Source organism: Caretta caretta, chromosome 10, assembly GCF_965140235.1.
Source record: "Caretta caretta isolate rCarCar2 chromosome 10, rCarCar1.hap1, whole genome shotgun sequence".
Taxonomy (NCBI): Eukaryota; Metazoa; Chordata; order Testudines; family Cheloniidae; genus Caretta; species Caretta caretta.
In genome coordinates this window covers 35243506-35262373 of record NC_134215.1, presented here as the reverse complement: position 1 = coordinate 35262373, position 18868 = coordinate 35243506, and the positions used below count along the sequence as shown (strand labels likewise).

The window sequence follows — 18868 nt, the reverse complement described above, 5'->3', positions numbered from 1 at the left end:
TGGACGGCCTCACCACCCTAGTGGGGATCAGATGATGAAGTAATACTTCAGACAGGACCGTCACAGAAATTAGAGACCATAAAAGCAAAGACCATGTCCCAGTTGCCTAACGATGGCACAAATGTGCTACTGGGGCCATCATAAACTTTGGCCCAGTCAGAATGGAGACTGTTGAACTTTTTACCCGCCGCTCAACCTCCAAGATAAAAACCCCTTGGACTATTAACCTTGAATCTAGGTATCCCATGCTGCAGCATCATGCACCTTTGAAGATGTCTTCCCATTTTGGGATGGGCAGGAGGGCAAGAACCCAGTGCCTCTCCCCTTCATACTTCCCACGGTAAGAAATGCTTTTCCAACTAGCAAAGCAACTTGATGGAGCTAAGAAGCTATTTAAAACAACAAAGTAAGCACTTTATTTCCATTAAGCATGTTGTTTTAGTATCACAATGGAATGATGAGGAAACATTAAAAAACCCTCAAGTTTCTAAATCCCTGAAAATAGCAGGGAGGCTTCAAGGCAGTTTAAAACAAAAGGGAGTGACACAAGTGCCGAACTAGTCCCGACATCACAATTCTCCTCCAAGAGCAGGGCAGGGGCGGGAAGGTGGAATGATGCGAAGGTGCGAATGTCTGAAGTAGTCTTTGGCGTTTCTGCCTCATGATTGACACACACAAGATTTGTCAAGACGACTCACTGAAATCTCTGGACGCAACAAAGTGCTACATTAGTAAAACAAGAACCCAGCAAGATGACTTTTCATATGATGGGAATGCCCTACGGTTGGCGTTAAGACGCATTCTTGCGGGCAGTGCTGCTGACTCAGTGGGGAGGCTTCTGGGTTGGGTAAGGAAGCATGGTGGTGCGTGAATCCAAGAACATGTGCCCATGCACAAGACACTGCATCATCCTCGAGTACTGACGAGAGCAGGGAGGAGAGGAAGTGGTGACAAAAGAAGTACAAATCCATTCTTTACAGTGATCAATACGAGTCCAGTGCAGAAACTATAGCTTCACAGTTCCAGGTGGCAAACTGTCATTGCAGAGCCTGTAGTAGCGCAGGTCATTCACCAGTCTGTGCACGTTCTGGGTAAAAGATGGCAGGTCCTGGAGAAAGATCAAGCAACACAGTTACAGTGACAATGGAGTAGGGCCTGCAAGTACCGGTTTTACCACAGAGAGCAGTATTTGGCATTGTCCTAGTAAATCAATGAGCAAAGACAAAAGCCCCTATTTATTTCACCTGTAATCCAGTTCTCCCGTAGATGCCAGAAGAATACCTTATGGCAGTTCCCCCCCAGTTTGATCCCAGGGCAAATCCTTGATGTAAATATGCTCTTATTGAAATCTCATATTAAGAGAAGCCACTTCTCTGCCTGGAATAGTGCTTCAATCTAATGGCTAGTTATTGAGAATGGGGTTGCCTGCAAGAGAAGCTTGAAAATCCTGGGTTTTATTTACAGGACTGATTTCTTAGTGTGCCTAGGCACACAGAACATGAGCTGGTATCATCTGGCCAGGGGAGGAGCCATCTGCTGGAACAGCAACCTGGGTGCTTCTTTGCAGTGGAGCCACACAGGGCAATTCCCAAGTTTCCTAGTGTGACAGGACACATGGAAGCAAAAACTCCTATTTTCCAACTGCATTTTGGCTATATTAGAAGCCAACAAGGAAATCAAGGCTATTAGCCAGGATGGGCAGGGATGGTGTCCCTAGCCTCTGTTAGCCTGAAGTTGGGAATGAGTGACAGGGGATGGATCACTTGATGTTAACCTGTTCTGTTCATTCCTTCTGGGGCACCTGGTACTGGCCACTGTCAGTAGACAGGATACTGGGCTACATGAACCTTTGATCTGACCCAGTAGGGCCATTCTTATTTCTTCCAGGTTTCCTGCCTCCCTCCATACAAATCCCCTTCTAGATCAGGAGCACCCAAAGGCCATGTGCGCTCCCAGGAGCTTGGAAGTTGGTCTGTAATCATTGCCAGGTATATTTCATAAGTAGGGCTGTCAATTGCAGTTAACTCATGCAATTAACTAAAAAAAACTGATTACGATTTAAAAAATTAATCACGATTAATTGCACTGGTAAACCATAGATTACCAATTGAAATTTATTAAATATTTTGGATGTTTTCTACATTTTCATGTATATTGTATCCTGTGTTGTAATTGAAATCAGTGTATATTTTTATTATAAATATGATAAACAAAAGAAACAGTTTTCAGAGTGGTAGCCATGTGAGTCTGTATCAGCAAAAAGAACGAGGAGTACTTGTGGCACCTTAGAGACTAACACATTTATTTGAGGATAAGCTTTTGTGGGCTAAAGCCCACTTCATCAGATGCATGCAGTGGAAAATACAGTAGGCAGATATATATATATATATTACGTGATAGACCCAGGCAAGTTGGGTACAGCAGAGTAGCAGAAGGCAGATATACTGGCCACTGGATAAGCAGTTTCTGTTCCCTGACTGACCAGAGCAGGGGCTGTTCCAGGCTAGGGTGGGCACATAACTCCAATTAGCCTGCAAAGAGTCAGGTGAGGCTGTTAAACTAATGTGAACACCAGACTCTAATTAAGGTCCCTCTGATACTATAAAAGGGCTCACTCCAGTCAGGCAGAGGAGAGCAAGTGCAGCTGAAGGGCTCGGTAATGAAGACACCCTCAAGCCACTGGAAAGGGAGCCCTAAGGTAAAGGTGAAGAAGGCATTGAGAGAGAGAAGTGGGGGAGCTGTGGGGAAGTGGCCCAGGGAAATGTAGCAACTCTGGAAGTGAAAAGGTTGGCTACCAACAGCTGCTGCCATTAGGGTCCCTGGGCCGGAACCCGGAGTAGAGGGCGAGCCCGGGTTCCCCCCAACCCGCCACTACAGAAACACCTCCTGGGAGGGGAAGACAGGCCTCTGTCAGGACAGGAGGCTAAACTGTTTTTGAATAAGCCCGTAGGGACAACAGAGACTGTGGGAGTTCTCTCACCAACCTCTTTGCTGGCTGATGATGAAAAGGGCTCAGTAGACTGTACCCTGGCCCTAGAGAGAGAAGAGCCTACATGGAAGGTCACAGTGACCCTCTGAGGCTAGCATAAACTGCCTGGAAGCGCGGGACCCACAGGGACATGGTCAGAACTCTGCCACAATATATACAGAGAACATGAAAAAAATGGGGGTTGCCATACCAACTCAACCGAGACTAATCGATTAAGGTGGGCTATTATCAGCAGGAGAAAAAAAAACTTCTGTAGTGATAATCAGTATGACCCATTTTAAACCGTTGACAAGAAGGTGTGAGTAACAGCAGGGGGAAAATTAGCATGGGGAAATAGTTTTTAGTTTGTGTAATGACTCATCCACTCCCAGTCTTTACTCAAGCCTAATTTAATGGTGTCCAGTTTGCAAATTAATTCCAATTCTGCAGTTTCTCATTGGAGTCTGTTTCTGAAGCTATTTTGTTGAATAATTGCGACTCTTAGGTCTGTAATTGAGTGTCCAGGGAGGTTGAAGTGTTCTCCGACTGGTTTTTGAATGTTATAATTCTTGACTGATTTGTCTTGTCTGATTTGTGTCCATTTATTCTTGTGTGTAGAGACTGTCCGGTTTGGCCAATAGTATTTTTCAATTCACCTAATACAAGTACTGTAGTGCAATCTCATTATCATGAAAGTTGAACTTACAAATGTAGAATTATGTACAAAAAAAATTCAAAAATAAAACAAACCATGTAAAACTTTAGAGCCTGCAAGTGCACTCAGTCCTACTTCTTGTTCAGCCAATCGCTAAGACAAACAAGTTTGTTTACATTTACAGGAGATAACTGCCCTCTTCTTATTTATGTCACCAGAAAGTGAGAACAGGCATTTTAATGGCACTTTTGTAGCTGGCATTGCAAGGTATTTACATGCGCTAAAGATTCGTATGCCCCTTCATGGTTCAGCCACCATTTCAGAGGACATGCTTCCATGCTGATGATGCTCGTTAAAAAAGCGTTTATTAAATTTGCGACTCAACTCTTTGGGGGAGAACTGTATGTCCCCGGCTCTGTTTTACCTGCATTCTGCCATATATCTCCTGTTACAGAAGTCTCTGACAATGACCTAGCACATGATGTTCATTTTAAGAACACTTTCACTGCAGATCTGACAAAATGCAAAGAAGGTACCAGTGTGAGATTTCTAAAGATAGCTACAGCACTGGACCCAAAGTTTAAGAATCTGAAAGGATGAAGTGTGGAGGAGGCTTTCAGAAGTCTTAAAAGAGCAAAAGATGCGGAAACTACAGAACCCGAACCACCAAAAAAGAAAATCCACCTTCTGTCAGTGATAACTGACTCAGATAATGAAAATGTACATGCATCAGTCCGCACTGCTTTGTACTGTTATCGAGCAGAATCCATCATCAGCATGGACACATGTCCTCTGGAATGGTGGTTGAAGCACGAAGGGACATATGAATCTTTAACACATCTAGCACGTAAGTATCTTGCAACGCCGGCTACAACAGTGCCATGAAAACGCCTGTTCTTCACTTTCAGATGACATTGTAAACAAGAAGTGGATAGCATTATCTCCTGCTGTAAACAAACTTGTTTGTCTGAGAAATTAGCTGAACAAGAAGTAGGACTGAGTGGACTTGCAGACTAAAATTTTAGATTGTTTTATTTTTGAATGTAGTTTTTTTTGTACATAATTCTACATTTGTAAGTTCAACTTTCATGATAAAGAGATTGCACTACAGTACTTGTATTAGGTGAATTGAAAAATACTATTTATTCTGTTTTTTGTGCAAATACTTGTAATCAAAAATATAAAGCGAGCACTGTACACTTTGTATTCTGTGTTGTACTTGAAAACAATGTCTTTGAAAATGTAGAAAACACCCACAAATATTTAAATAAATGGTATTCCATTATTGTTTAATCGTGTGATTAATCGAGATTCATTTTTTTAATTGTTTGACAGCCCTATTCATAAGGATGTGCACATTGGGGAGATTAGAGCCCCCCACTTACTCCAGCTCTATCCAAAAGGCCTGCAGGAGATGGATGAGATTGCAGCTACACTATTTTATACATCTTTGCTACAGCTCTTGAGCTGCAGGTAAATTGCTAGGGTAGCTCTTGGTTGGGCAAGGTGACCTTGTTCCAGAACAAGTGTAAGTAAGTCCTGGCCCTGTGAGTAAGTGCCACAGGTGAAGTTTATTCCCCCAATATGTCAATTCATTCACAGCTGGGTAGACAATCAGAGACAAGACAGCAGCTGGATTTGCTAGTAGCCCTAGGAAATTCCAGTTGCAGGCACAGAGGACAATAGGAATGCCACACGTCTTTAGTGACGATTCTGAGAAATCCCTTTTGTTTGGTGGGGAATTCGCAGGGGTCAGGTCTCCAGCTGGTAGTGAATGTGTCATGATATAACTCTGCTGTGATGCATGCTAGTACCTGGCTCAGAGGTAACCCCTCTGCAGCGTTGCTCCCCTTACCCTGTCCATTTTGAAATTCCTTCCCAGTACATTTTTCTGATTGGAGTCCACGCCGTCACAACTGGCTAAGAACTCTGTGAGAAAGGCCGAGTAGAAGCTATCAAAGTCCACTGAGGCCATGTTGTAGATGGCAATGCCAATTTCTTCCTGCAACAGGTCATGTGATTTGTGGACCAGCACCTGAAGCAGCACATTCACAAACTGAAACAGCATAGTTGTCCGGAAGATCTTCTGCAGGGCGAGAGAAGCACACTCAGTCATATCCTCCCAAGCTGCCAAGCCCCCTGGGCAGGGTCAGACTGAGCCAGTACATAGTGCCATGTCAGTGTGCCCACTAAGGGGAGAAGCAGTTCTTAACAGCGAAGGCCAGATCAAGGCAGTAAGCACAGCTGCATCTGACCACCACTTTGCTGGAGGCCTCAATGGTTTCTCTAGGATTTCAGCTTTCACTTAGGAACAGAAGCTGCTAGCTCCTTTTGACCGTGCAGAACACACCCCAGTGTAGCACTGCTGAGTCTGCAGGGACTGGAACAGTGAGCCAAATTAATCCCTGGTGTAAGGCAGGGGTGAATTTGGCCCTATTCAGCTCAGTGGTTATGGACTCAGAAGAACAAAGGCAGTTTAAACATCCACTCCTTGAGCAGGAGATCAATAAGTCCCTTTCTCACTCCAGCCCGTATGACTCCCACCCAATGCCAGAGGTTCCAACAAGTCTTGAAGATTAGTTACTGCACCAGCCACAACAGCCTGCTGTGGCATCGCTATTGACACAGGTCAAGGACAGAGTTCCTCTGTGGTAGCTGGTCCTAACCTGGGGTCTCTGCTTTCATCTGGTAGCCAGGAGGGCTAAGCCCCAGATTCTACCTCCAGTCCTTCAAGACAATGGCCAATATGCCAGAACTGAAGTGGGGGGAACTCAACACGACAAATCACAATGACTTGATTTTAAAGGTCAAATACCTTGCAGCCTGCCAAGGTGAGGGTCAAATGCTTCACACAGAGATCATTAGCCTTCCTCCACTGATGAGTCCATACTAGGGCTGTCAATCACAGTTAACTCACGTGATTAACTCAAAAAAAATGAATTGCGATTAATAGCAGTTTTAACCGCACTTAAACAATAGAATTCCAATTGAAATGTATTAAATATTTTGGATGTTTTTCTACATTTCCATATATATTGCATTCTGTGTTGTAATTAAAAATATGCACTTTCATTTCATTACAAATATTTGCACTGCAAAAAAGATAAGATAGTATTTTTCAATTCACCTCATACAAGTACTGTAGTGCAATCTCTGTAGTGAAAGTGCAACTTACAAATGTAGATATTTTTGTTACATAACTGCACTCAAACAAAACAATGTAAAAAACTTCAGAGCCTACAAGTGCACTCAGTCCTACTTCTTGGTCAGCCAATCACTAAGACAAACAAGTTTGTTTACATTTACAGGATATAATGCTGCCCACTTCTTATTTACATCGCCTGACAGTGAGAATAGACGTTCACATGGCACTTTTGTAGCTGGCATTGCAAGGTATTTATGTGCCAGATATGCTAAACATTCATATGCCCCTTCATGCTTCGGCCAGCATTCCATGCTGATGACGCTTGTTAAAAAAATACTGTAATTAAATTTGTGTCTGAACTCCTTGGGGGAGAACTGTATGTCCTTTGCTATTTTACCCGCATTCTGCCATATATTTCATGTTATAGCAGTCTCGAATGATGACCCAGCACATGTTGTTCATTTTAAGAACACTTTCACTGAAGATTTGACAAAATGCAAAGAAGGTGCCAAAGTGAGATTTCTAAAGATAGCTAGAGCACTTGACCCAAAGTTGAAGAATCTGAAGTGCCTTCCAAAATCTGAGAGGGATGAGGTGTGGAGCATGCTTTCAGAAGTCTTAAAAGAGCAACACTCTGATGCAAAAACTACAGAACCCAAACCACCAAAAAAGAAAATCAACCTTCTGCCGGTGGTATCGGACTCAGATAATGAAAGTGAACATGCGTTGGTCTGCACTGCTTTGGATTGTTATCGAGTAGAATCTGTCATCAGCATGGACGCATGTTTCCTGGAAAGGTGGCTGAAGCATGAAGGGATATATGACTCTTTAGCACATCTAGCATTTAAATATCTTGTGATGCTGGCTAAAACAGTGCCATGCAAACGACTGTTCTCACTTTCAGGTGACATTGTAAACAACAAGCAGGCAGCATTATCTCCTGCAAATGTAAACAAACTTATTTGTCTGAGCAATTGGCTGAACAAGAAGTAGCACTGAGTGGACTTGCAGGCTCTGAAGTTTTACACTGTTTTATTTTTGAATGCAGATTTTTTTGTACATAATTCTATATATGTAAGTTCAACTTTCATGATAGTGAAATTGCACTACAGTACTTGTATTAGTAAGTGAATTGAAAAATACTATTTCTTTTAACAGTGCAAATACTTATAATAAATAAATATAAAGTGAGCACTGTACACTTTATATTCTGTGTTGTAATTGAAATCAATATATTTCAAAATGTAGAAAACATCCACAATTTTTTAAATAAATGGTATTCCATTATTGTTTAATTACACGGTTAATCGCAATTAATCGGATTAATTTGTTTAATTGCTTGACAGACCTAGTCCAAACCCCAGCACCCAAAGTCATCCTTTGCCATGCTCAAACCCCTAAGTACAATAGCTTTTGGTCCTTCCATTCATTCCAGTCCAGTTCTTCCTGGCTGTTGGGGTAGATTGCAAATTTCCTTCCTCTGCCTCCACAAGGCAGCTCCTATCCTGGACTTGGTCTCTTCTCCTCTCTCCATAACATGGAGCGATTAAGTGATGGTGGGGGCTCACCTATTCTGTGCTCCTTCTGCTCAAGGGAGGGGGAAGATTTGTCCCAGTGAATCCTTTCCTCCCCTCCCATTTTGGGGTGACTCCTTCCATCCTCCTCCCTACTGTCAATGAAGAGCCCACGAGGTTTTTGCTGTGACCAGTGCAGAGGTGGCATCACTTCTGTACCAGACACCAGTGCAACAGACTGAGGGGAATGTTGATTTAATCTGTGCTGTGCCCCTCGCAGAACTATCTCTAGAGGAAGATGAGGAGTCAAGGTCTGCTGCACCCCCTGCCCACAGCCTTTACTCCAAAACCTCTCCTGGGGGTGCTGTATACCACCTAGAGCTTGGAGTTGCAGCTTTCCAGTACCATCAAGCAGTAACTTCTAGCAATCCAGGTTCACAAGATACCAGACCATAATACTGTCACACTGCTCAGCTGAGCAGTGGCTCAGGACTTGGTATATAGCAGGTCCCAGCACAGTGCCCTCTAGCTGCTGCACACAGCACACATAGGAGTTGACCAACTGGCACTCACCTTGTGGTATAGCTTCTGCTTGGTATTCAGTGTCTCCAGGTAGAAGAGATTCTGTTTAAATAGGTGTATGTCAGGCTGCAGGAAGGACTGGCCAAATGCCTATGGAAAAAGACAGATCTTAGGAGATGGAATGAGTAACAATATGCTTAAAGACCAGCATGCAGGTTTGCCAGACAGAACTGGAGTATATGACATCAAGTGCTGGCCAAAGGTAGATCTATATATTGGAGTATTTGGTGCCCGACTGGATCTCCTAGCATCAGAGTACATACCACTTGGCAGGGCCCTCTGTCAGCCCAGAGGCTTGTGTTGTCTGAGCTTTTCAGGTTCAACTCCCATTCCCATACTAGACATACTGCCTAATCCTGCTCGCGCTCTCCTGCAGGGAACTGCTACCTAGTGCCCAGGCTGGGAGGGCAAGTGACTGGTCTCCTTTGAAACAGACACCTGGAGAAGTCAGCCCAGACGGCAGAGTTAGCGCTTCAGCCCCTAAAAGCTCAACCACCACTTCTCCCCAACGCAGAATCTGAAGGCTGTTTGAAAGACCTGCCTCTTTTTTAGGACCTCACTCACACCCTTCCAGCTGTTAATCTGAGCCACATCCATTTACAGTTGTCTTGGTCAACCCCTCCGGCCCCAGCTGTTTGCCTTCATTGTGAACCTGACCTCACACACACAGCCAACCTAGTGTATGGCAATGTGGGAAGCCGAGCTTTCAGCTTTGGCAGTCCAGAAAGGGAACCATTTCCCTTCCTCACCCTCCAAGTAATGTTCCTGCCAAACAGGACCGATTCTCAGCTTTCATCAGGAAATATTCTCAAGGAGCTCAGGGAGACACTCCTGTATCTAATAATCCAGACACCAAGGATACAGGCAGAGCCCTATTCAGAGTAGCAAAGAGCCCATGTCCCAGGGACAAACCCCCTAGGAGTTACAAGAGCCTCTCATGACACTCCTAACTCCAGTCAACTCTCAGAGCAGAGGTGATTGCTTAACAAACCATGCAGATACCAGACCAGAAAAAATGACCGAATTTGAACTGAAGTCTAAGCACATCTGAGACACTCTGAACAGTCCTTTGATTGAGACTCTTGAGAGCTCAAGCCAGTGTTCTCTCACTGGAGGAATGGCTGGTGATGAAATTGTCTCCCTTTGGTAGTCAGCTAGAACCCAAGTTTGTTGGCTGTATGGGAGGATCTGATCTAGTCCAAGGGTTCTCCAACTTCATTGCACTGCAACCCCCTTCTGACAATAAAAATTACATCATGAACCCCAGAGGGGGAACTGCAGTCTGAGCCAAAGCCCAAGCCCCGCTACCCTGGGTAGGGAGGTCAAAGCCCAAATCCCAGTGCCTTGGGCAGGGAGGCCAAAGTTGAAGCCCAAGGGCTTCAGCCCCAGACAGGGGGCCTGTAACCTGAGCTCCGCCGCCCAGGGCTGAAGCCTTCAGAGTTTGGCTCTGGCCCTGTGCCCCAGCAAGTCTAAACCAGCCCTGGCAACCCCATTAAAATGGAGTAGCGACCGACTTTGGGGTCCTGACACACAGTTTGAGAACCACTGGTCTCGATTATGAGGTGTTTTCATCTGGTCAGCTCTTTGTGGGGGTGGGGAGGGAAGAGGGAGAGTACACATGTTCAGGTTTTGTTTTAAACATCTGGATAAGCCCAGAGGCCAGGACAATAGGCAGATATAACACATTCCTACTGTGAGCAATAAAAGAAAAGGAACTGGAACTGCAGGTAGCTGAAAGACAAGCCACAAGGGGTCTAGGAACAAAATTTGCTGGATTGGACTGGACTAGTATCTTGTTGCAGATAGAGGCCAAGACTTGAGGCTTCAGGAGTATGACAGTCTCACATACTAAGCTGCTTTAATATTGTACAAGGAATGGGATGTAGAAAAGTTCTACCTGATGCCTCCCATAGGGTACCACAGCTTCCATCATGTAACAGGAAACTAGATTACCCTTGATAGCCATGCAACTCAGTGTTAATGGTCAAAAACGACCCAGCATTTTTCAAAATCCAGCCGCAGTCCTGGACTCTGACCTGATACGGCTGGCACTCCGCTGGATAACACAGGCTGTTCTTACCATAGAGAACATTTGCAGAACATTAACTAACAGGAGCCAACTAGTAAAACAAAGTCGCCCGGAATCGCTGGCCAAAAGGCAGCTAATATTCAATTACTGAGTAAAGGCACTTTAGAAAGGTGCAGCTGAAAGGTTCAGTTCAGTTACACTGTCAGAGAAGGGGCAAGAACAAACATGCTCAGGCAGCCCTGCATAGCCTGGGTAGTAACGCAGAGATGTGCCATGAGCCCTAGTAGATCTCAGTGGAAACTAAGGGCTTCTCTGTTTGGAGAGTTAGTGCTTGACAAGCTGGGCTGTAAATCTACAGCCTGTTGTGCACTGGCTGGCCGTGTGGACCTGGTCAACAGCAGCAGGGCACAGCGTACTATGGAACTGTCCATGTGCCGCAGCAGAGTCCACATGGCCAGTTAGCATGCTGCAGGCTACTGCACTGAAGATTTAAACCCCTGCTTGCCATGTACTAATTATCCGCATACATAAGATACCAGAAAGGGGAAGGACGCAGAGAAAGTTCAATACAGGGTTTAACTCTCTGAATGAGAGAGAAATGTCTCCACCTGTAATACTACAGAGAGGACCGCTCCTGTGAGTGCTCATTCGCAGGCAGTTGTGTGGCCAGGCCTCTGATCTGACCTCCCAGTGGATGGCCCTGCCCTCTGGAACTCTCTGCCCTGTGCGGACCTGCCAGATATTGAGAGCTCCCAGGGCATGGCGCAAGGCTCTGTTTACTCTGAAGTAGGCTGAAGGTACAGAGCATTGCATCAGGCAGCCCGACTGGGTGATTGATTGGGATGATGCTTTGAATTTTGCTGCAAGCTGCGTTAAACCCTTTGGAGAGCTAATCCTGCTCTTAAAGTAGTAAGTATCCACAGGCTCGAGCAGTTTTGATAAATGCCAGAGTAAAACCTGAAACAAGGAAGTTTTATGCTTTTTAGGACTCTGGCTGTCCAGGCTGGAAAGAATCCTATAGGCTTTACCTGTGGGCTATTATATTTCATTTCCCTTCTCTATTCAAAGGACCAGAGCCTATAGAACAGTGGTGGTCAACCCGCCGGCCGCATGCGGCCCATCGGGGTAATCTGATTGCGGGCCATGAGCCATTTTGCGGACGCTGACTGTCTGCATGGACGGCCCCCCACAGCTCCCAGTGGCTGCAGTTCGCCGTTCCCGGCTAATGGAAGCTGCAGGAAGCGGCGGCCAGCACATCCCTGCAGCCGGCCGCTTCCATTTTCCAGGAACAGCAAACCACGGCCACTGGGAGCTGCGGGAGACTGTGCCTGTGGACAGTCAACTTAAACAAAAGGTCTTGCGTTCCGCAATCAGATTACCCTGATGGGCCGCATGCAGCCCACGGGCCCCAAGTTGCTCACCACTGCTACATAATATCCAGTAACTGTTCTTTCCTAGATGTGGTGGACCCAGATACAGTGGAACATCTTATAGTAACAAGTCAATGTAAACCCAGAAGAGACACCTTAGTACCATACAAGCTTTCATCACTACCAGATTGCCCTATTGCACTTCAAGAGACGTGTGGTGGTAAAGGGAACAATGATGCTTTAGTTCTGGATGTGGGGTGTGCTGCATCATTGTAGTGCACAAATCCACATCGAGAAAGTGACCCTTTGAGATGCCTATTATCCCTTTATGTTCTAACGGGTAAGATATTCTGCATCTTGTCTACACAACCATACATCCCACGTGTGAGCTAACATTTCCATAGCTGTGCAACAAGAACTCAACACGTTAAATCTAGTTTAAGTCAACCCTGAGAGTTTCTAATTGTCTGGTCACTACAACACAAAACTTCCATCAGGAAATCCTAAGTTCTCAAGTTATGAGAGTTGTTGAGTTACCTGCATAATGGCACTGAACTGTGCTTCGTTCTCCATCTGTTCTTCTGCTATCCCTCTCTGGACACTTGCCAGAACGCTAGACTTGAAGAAATACCGCCAATTGTGATGGAGGACCCGGAAAAGCAGCTCAAATAACTCTGCTTTCACATCAGGAGATGAGCGCTGGGGGAGAAACAGAATCTTAGAACAGACTGCTTTGGTGGAAAGCAGCTACTTCAGTGGATCCCACTACGCAACAGCTCTTCCCCATAATATGCAGGTGGTCATCCAGAACAGTATTTCAGACCAGAGGTGCTACATTATAGCAAGGGCATGGCTGAGATGATGAACAAGAACTTAAAGCTTATTTTCCTCTAGGGTAAGCATGAGACCCAATGCTCATCTGGGCTATGCAAAAAACCCACTGTACATGTAGTGAGTCCTGAAGCCTTGCCTTGAACATATCTGAAAATTTATCTTCTTCACAGCTAGCATGCAATGACCTCAACCCCCATCAGGCTCCAGATTTAACAGTAATTCTGTCCCAGCTCACCCCATCTAGTGGCTCAGATTGCAACAGCATGAAGAAAAACAAAATTGCTTCTCCAGCTCAGGATTTTAACTGGACACTAACTCCACCTGCTGTATGGGAGTTGTCCTACCTCTGCAATGATGGGGTAGACCTGTTCCATGCACAGCGAGATGATGCTGGGTAAGAAAGGCTTGAACACTTGGCCTGGTTCTTGTACTACCACTTGCAGAATCTTCAGAAACTTCTCAACCACACGACAGCCAGTGCTGCCCTCGTGGAGGATGCTCTCTGCTAACTGCTCTCTAGGACACAAAGAAAGTCATTGACACTGTCAGAAGTCTGAGGGAGATGTTTAGTCAAATTAAAACATTTGAAGGCAATGGCAGCAGACAAACACCATTAATTTAGTTTGAGGTGTTGCTATAGACTGATTGCAGCCAATCTCAGAAGGGAGCTGGCTCTGACGAAGTGACACAAAACCACCCCGGCTTCCATAGATTTAGGATGATTAGGGCACACTCAATATTCTCCTGATCCAGACCTTAAAGAGCAACAAAGAACAAGGTCATGAAGTCAGTTCTGCAATATTTCTTTTGTCTTAGATGAAACCATAAGATATTACAATAGCTTTGCCATTTCCTTAACATGTCTCACAGCATTCGTGTGCAGGCCCCAGGTTAATGACTGGTGGGCAGTCAATTCCCCCATCCAGCTAGGCCACTATAAACGGCAGCAGCACATATCCTGCAGCTGGAAAGGCTATCCTTTCTTGATCAAGGCACCGATGCGAATTCATGGTCACATGCAAGGTGCAGCAGCCTGGAAAGGTTCTTTCCTTCACAGACGTAGAAGCTCCCAGTCTAGGCCTATGCTGGAGGCAGAGATCAATTTCTGAATGTTGTTTCAGATTCTGAGAAGCAAAACACCCCCTTTTGTTCATACAAGATCTGTTCCCACCTATTTATGAGAGGAGCTTGGGAATGTGATTTGTGTTCACTGGCAGAGGATAGCTTCTTGTGTCATAGCATCGCAGAAGATTAGGGTTGGAAGAGACCTCTAGTCCAACTCTCTGCTCAAAGCAGGACCAACCCTAACTAAATCATCCCAGCCAGGGCTTTGTCAAGCCAGGCCTTATAAACCTTTATGGATGGAGATTCCACCACCTCTTTAGGTAACCCATTCCAGTGCTTCACCACCCTCCTAGTTTATCCTAATATCCAACCTAGACCTCCCACACTGCAACTTGAGACCATAACTCCTTGTTCTGTCATCTGCCACCATGGAGAACAGCCCAGCTCCATCCTCTTTGGAACCGCCCTTCAGGTAGTTGAAGGCTGCTATCAAATCCCCCTTCACTCTTCTCTTCGGCAGACTAAATAACCCCAGTTCCCTCAGCCATTCCTCATAAGTCATGTACCCCAGCTCCCTAATCATTTTCATTGCCCTCTGCTGGACTCTCTCCAATTTGTCCACATCCTTTCTGTAGTGGGGGGCCCAAAACTGGATGCAATACTCCAGATATGGCCTCACCAGTGCTGAATATAGGGGAATAATCACTTCCGTCGATCTTCTGGCAATGCTCCTATTAATGCAGCCCAATATGCCATTAACCTTCTTGGCAACAAGGGCATACTGTTGACTCATATCCAGCTTCTTGTCCACTGTAATCCCCAGGTCCTTTTCTGCAGAACTGCCGCTTAGCCAGTCAGTCCCCAACCTGTAGCAGTGCATGTGAGTCTTCCGTCCTAAGTGCAGGACTCTGCACTTGTTCTTGTTGAACCTTATCAGATTTCTTTTGGCCCAGTCCTCCCAATTTGTCTAGGTCACTCCGGACCCTATCCCTACCCTCCAGCATATCTACCTCTCCCCCCAGCTTAGTGTCATCCGCAAACTTGATGAGCATGCAACCCATCCCATCATCCACATCATTAATGAAGATGTTGAACAAAACCAGCCCCAGGACCAACCCCCAGTGTTGTAACCTGCCTCCTCCCTACAAGTCATCTGGAGTTTTTCAGAAGCATTTTTGCCTCCTTCCCCCAATGGATTCCGTCCTGGGACAGGGAAAAAAATCCAGACACTTTGAGGGGGTGAAAATATTAATGGACACTTTAGAGAAGTGGCCAATCAGCAAGCTGCTCATACAGCAGAAGTTCTCAAGGTAAGGAGCTTCCTCACACAGGGTCCAGAAATAACTTTTCATCAGTTAGGCAACTGGGGTGACAGATACCTGGTGAACATGTTTAGGAAGGTCTGTATGATCTGCTCAGTGAAAGGTACTCCCATCTGTACCCTCAGTCCTTGGAAGAGGGTGAGGAAGAAGCTCAGCATCTCATCTGTCACATCTATAATAGAAAGAAAAAAGGCAAGGGAAGGTATTAACGAGACAGCTGTAAAGCACTGCAAATGTTTGTTTTGTTGATGATCTGCTCCTCCTGTGCTGGATTCCCCTTTACTTATTCATGCTGGGATTACCAGCAGGGCTGCCATTGTAAGTGAGACTAAGGGCTGGTGCCAAAGGTTTATAACCTGACACCTGGTGGAAGAGGCAAACTGGAGTGGCCTTTTATACATCCAGCCAGCATGATACAGTGCTAACAGTAGAGAGCCCACTTAATTAGTCTGAGCCAACATGGAAGGTACTGAGGTTACTCTTGGGCCACGCTCTGTCAGTTCACTGCTTATACAGGATCAACAGGAAGTAACATGAAATTCAAAAGCTACGCACCTTTAAGAGGCAGGGGAAGGGAGGAGGAGAAAAAGGAAACTGACTGGTTTGATTTTTGTAATTATTAAAGACACTTGGCTGAATTCAGAGGTAATTCCCAGCACATGGTTGTGTGCTTAACTGATCATCACTGCAGAGTCAAAGTCTTGTGCTAGCCCTGTCTCACACACTTGATTGGGTAACCATGTTAAAGCTGTATCTGTTCAATTCTTTCACTGTGCACGTCCAACCATGGATAAATATTGCAACTGCATGAGACTGTTCACAAAGGTAATTTCACTGTTCCCTTGTCTGCTAGCTATTCACCAGAATGGTTAATCAGGGAGTTGGGACCCCAGCTCACCCTACTGGATTTTGTTTGCATTTAAAGTTGTCCTCTATCCTGTCTCTTACTCTTCCCCCTACCCCCCAACTCTTTACTTCTCTACACAGCCAAGGGAAACAGTTTTGTATTCCTGCTCCACTGCAGAAGCTGCCAGCTCTCTTTGGGGTACTAGATATGACCCATGAGGGTCTCACTTGGCTGCCCTGGTGCCTCTTTTAAGGTGAGGTGCTGGGTATTCCAGGGGCTTTAGCTTCCAGCTGCCAGAGTGTGATACAAAGCCTGCTTCTCAAGATTAACTGGGGTCTTGCTCAGGATAAGACTGGTTAGCAAGGACCTTTGGGGCCTGGCTCTGACCCAGGATTCTTTGCTTCACAAGCAGTCTCAAGAACTGTCTGCCTTGGTCTGAACGGGGCTACACCTCCACACCTCTTCACCATTCTGAAGAAATGGTAAATGCCAGATAACATTACATGCAAAAAAACATTTTTTGTTTTTAAACCCTTAGCCTGGTTTGTTCCATAGTGTGTGGTGCAACGGACCATTCCCGAGGAGCAGGTATAGGGAATTTTGAGGATTCAGTATGTTACAAGCTTTCATGACTATGTCCTCGTCAGCTGGAATACCAGTTGTTTAAGCAATTTAAGACCATTTCCCTATCAAATGTCCTCTGACCCTTTCCTGATCCAAGATGCAGCTTAACCTGAAAGTTCCTAATTAAACAGCTGCCCATGGTACTGATTCACATTCCACTTGGGCAAACAAATCTATGCATATCATGTATGTGCCAAGGCTAATTTTATCAGAATGGGCCTTGGGCATTTATCAGTAGCTCATAAGAGCTACTCACAGCATTAAAGCTTGTCCTATTGTTATACCTGACTGATGAATGAAAGCTGGGAAGAGGGCTAGTGAGACCTGCACGGATTCCTGCAGTGACTGATAACAGATCTGCCGAGACTTGGTAGACTCTCCAGAGATACTCTCCACAATGTCTTCTAAGACACTAAGTGTCTGGTGGATGATCACTTTGGCTGCAAATCAAGATGGAGAAAGACTTATGAGAGATTTTCCAGGGATATTAAGAAAACTAACCAGGTGGCAGAAATCACACACCCACATCTACAATAGTCAAAACCTAGAAGCCTTTCCACAGACAAGATGACTATACACCAGCTCAAGTTCCCAATGCAAAAAGAGCTTCAGAGAGTGTGCCTAGTTTTAAGCAAACAGGCTCACTGAAGACAACTCACATGCTTAGTGCTAGCCATGTGTTCAAGTACCTTGCTTGTCCAAATGGTTACTGCTTCTACTAAGAGGCAGACTATGGGATCACAGAGAAGGCAGATTAGTGGTCTCATTTAAACATACAGCTAGTTAAAGTAACACCAAACAAGAAGAAAACAAAGAACAAGCATGCTGGAACAATGGGATACACTGGGTCAATTTAGTACTCATGACAATGGCAACAGCAGTGAAGACATTGCAAGCCAGCACTGTGTAAATACCAATGGAGGAGAGAAAACACTGGACCAATTCAAGCTGCACAGCAGGTTTCTGATTAGTAGCAACTGTCCTTTTAGGATTGAGACAGCCCAGCCCCCACACACTTGTACCGTATATAAAGCAGACCACTGCTCTCCAGAATGTGCCAGCTTTGAAAAGACAGTTACCTTTTCCGTAACTGGTGTTCTTCAAGATGTGTTACTCATGTCTATTCCACAATAGGTGTGCGTGCTCGCCACGTGCACCAGTGCCAGAAGTTTTTCCCCTAGCAGTACCCGTAAGGGGGAGCGCCTCAGCAATCCCTGGAGTGGCCCCTCCATGGCACAGCATAAGGGGAGCTGCGCGCTCCCCCCACCCTCAGTTCCTTCTTGCCAGACACCTCCGACAGAGGGGAAGGAGGGCGGGATGTGGAATAGACATGAGCAACACATCTCGAATAACACCAGTTACAGAAAAGGTAACTGTCTTTTCTTCTTTGAGTGATCGCTCATGTGTATTCCACAATAGGTGATTCCAAGCTATATCTGTTGGAGGTGGGTAGGAGTTCACAAATTCTCAGGACGGAGTACAGCCCTGCCAAACCCGGCCTCATCTCTGGTTTGGGAGATGATCGCACAGTGCGAGGTGAACATGTGAACCAAAGACCACGTGGCAGCCTTGGATGGGGACGTGGGCCAAGAAGACAGCCGACAAGGTTTGCACTTGAGTCGAGTGCACCTTCACAACTGGTGGCGGGGGATACCTGCCAGATCATAACAGGTACGGATGCACGAAGTGATCCAGTTGGAGAGCTGCTGAGTGGAGATTGACCGACCCCTCATGCGCTCAGCCGAGGTGATGAACAGTTGTGAGGACTTTCTGAACAGCTTGGTCCACTCGAGGTGGAAAGCCAGAGCCCACTACACATCGAGCGTGTTGAAACGGCGCTCCTCACTGGACATGAGGGGCTTGGGGCAGAGGACCAGTAGAAATATGTCCTGACCCATGTGATAGGCGGAGAC

General features: G+C 45.6%; 1 protein-coding gene across 3 annotated transcripts in view; it reads right to left on the bottom strand.

Moving 5' to 3' along the window:
* Positions 1-390: 390 nt before the first annotated feature.
* The window catches only part of XPO6 (exportin 6), a 114681-nt gene continuing 96203 nt past the window's right edge, over positions 391-18868 (bottom strand). For 2 of the 3 annotated variants that reach the window (XM_048866287.2, XM_048866286.2), the window contains exons 18-24: positions 17240-17395; positions 15542-15656; positions 13442-13613; positions 12801-12962; positions 8856-8954; positions 5479-5709; positions 391-1108 (exon numbers count right to left, since the gene is read on the bottom strand). In XM_048866287.2, the coding sequence (XP_048722244.1) occupies positions 1007-1108; positions 5479-5709; positions 8856-8954; positions 12801-12962; positions 13442-13613; positions 15542-15656; positions 17240-17395 (1037 nt within the window). In that variant the 3' untranslated portion in view covers positions 391-1006. Of the gene's footprint in view, positions 1109-5478; positions 5710-6423; positions 6519-8855; positions 8955-12800; positions 12963-13441; positions 13614-15541; positions 15657-17239; positions 17396-18868 lie in introns of those variants that run through there. The other variant, XM_048866290.2, reaches the window with a different exon arrangement.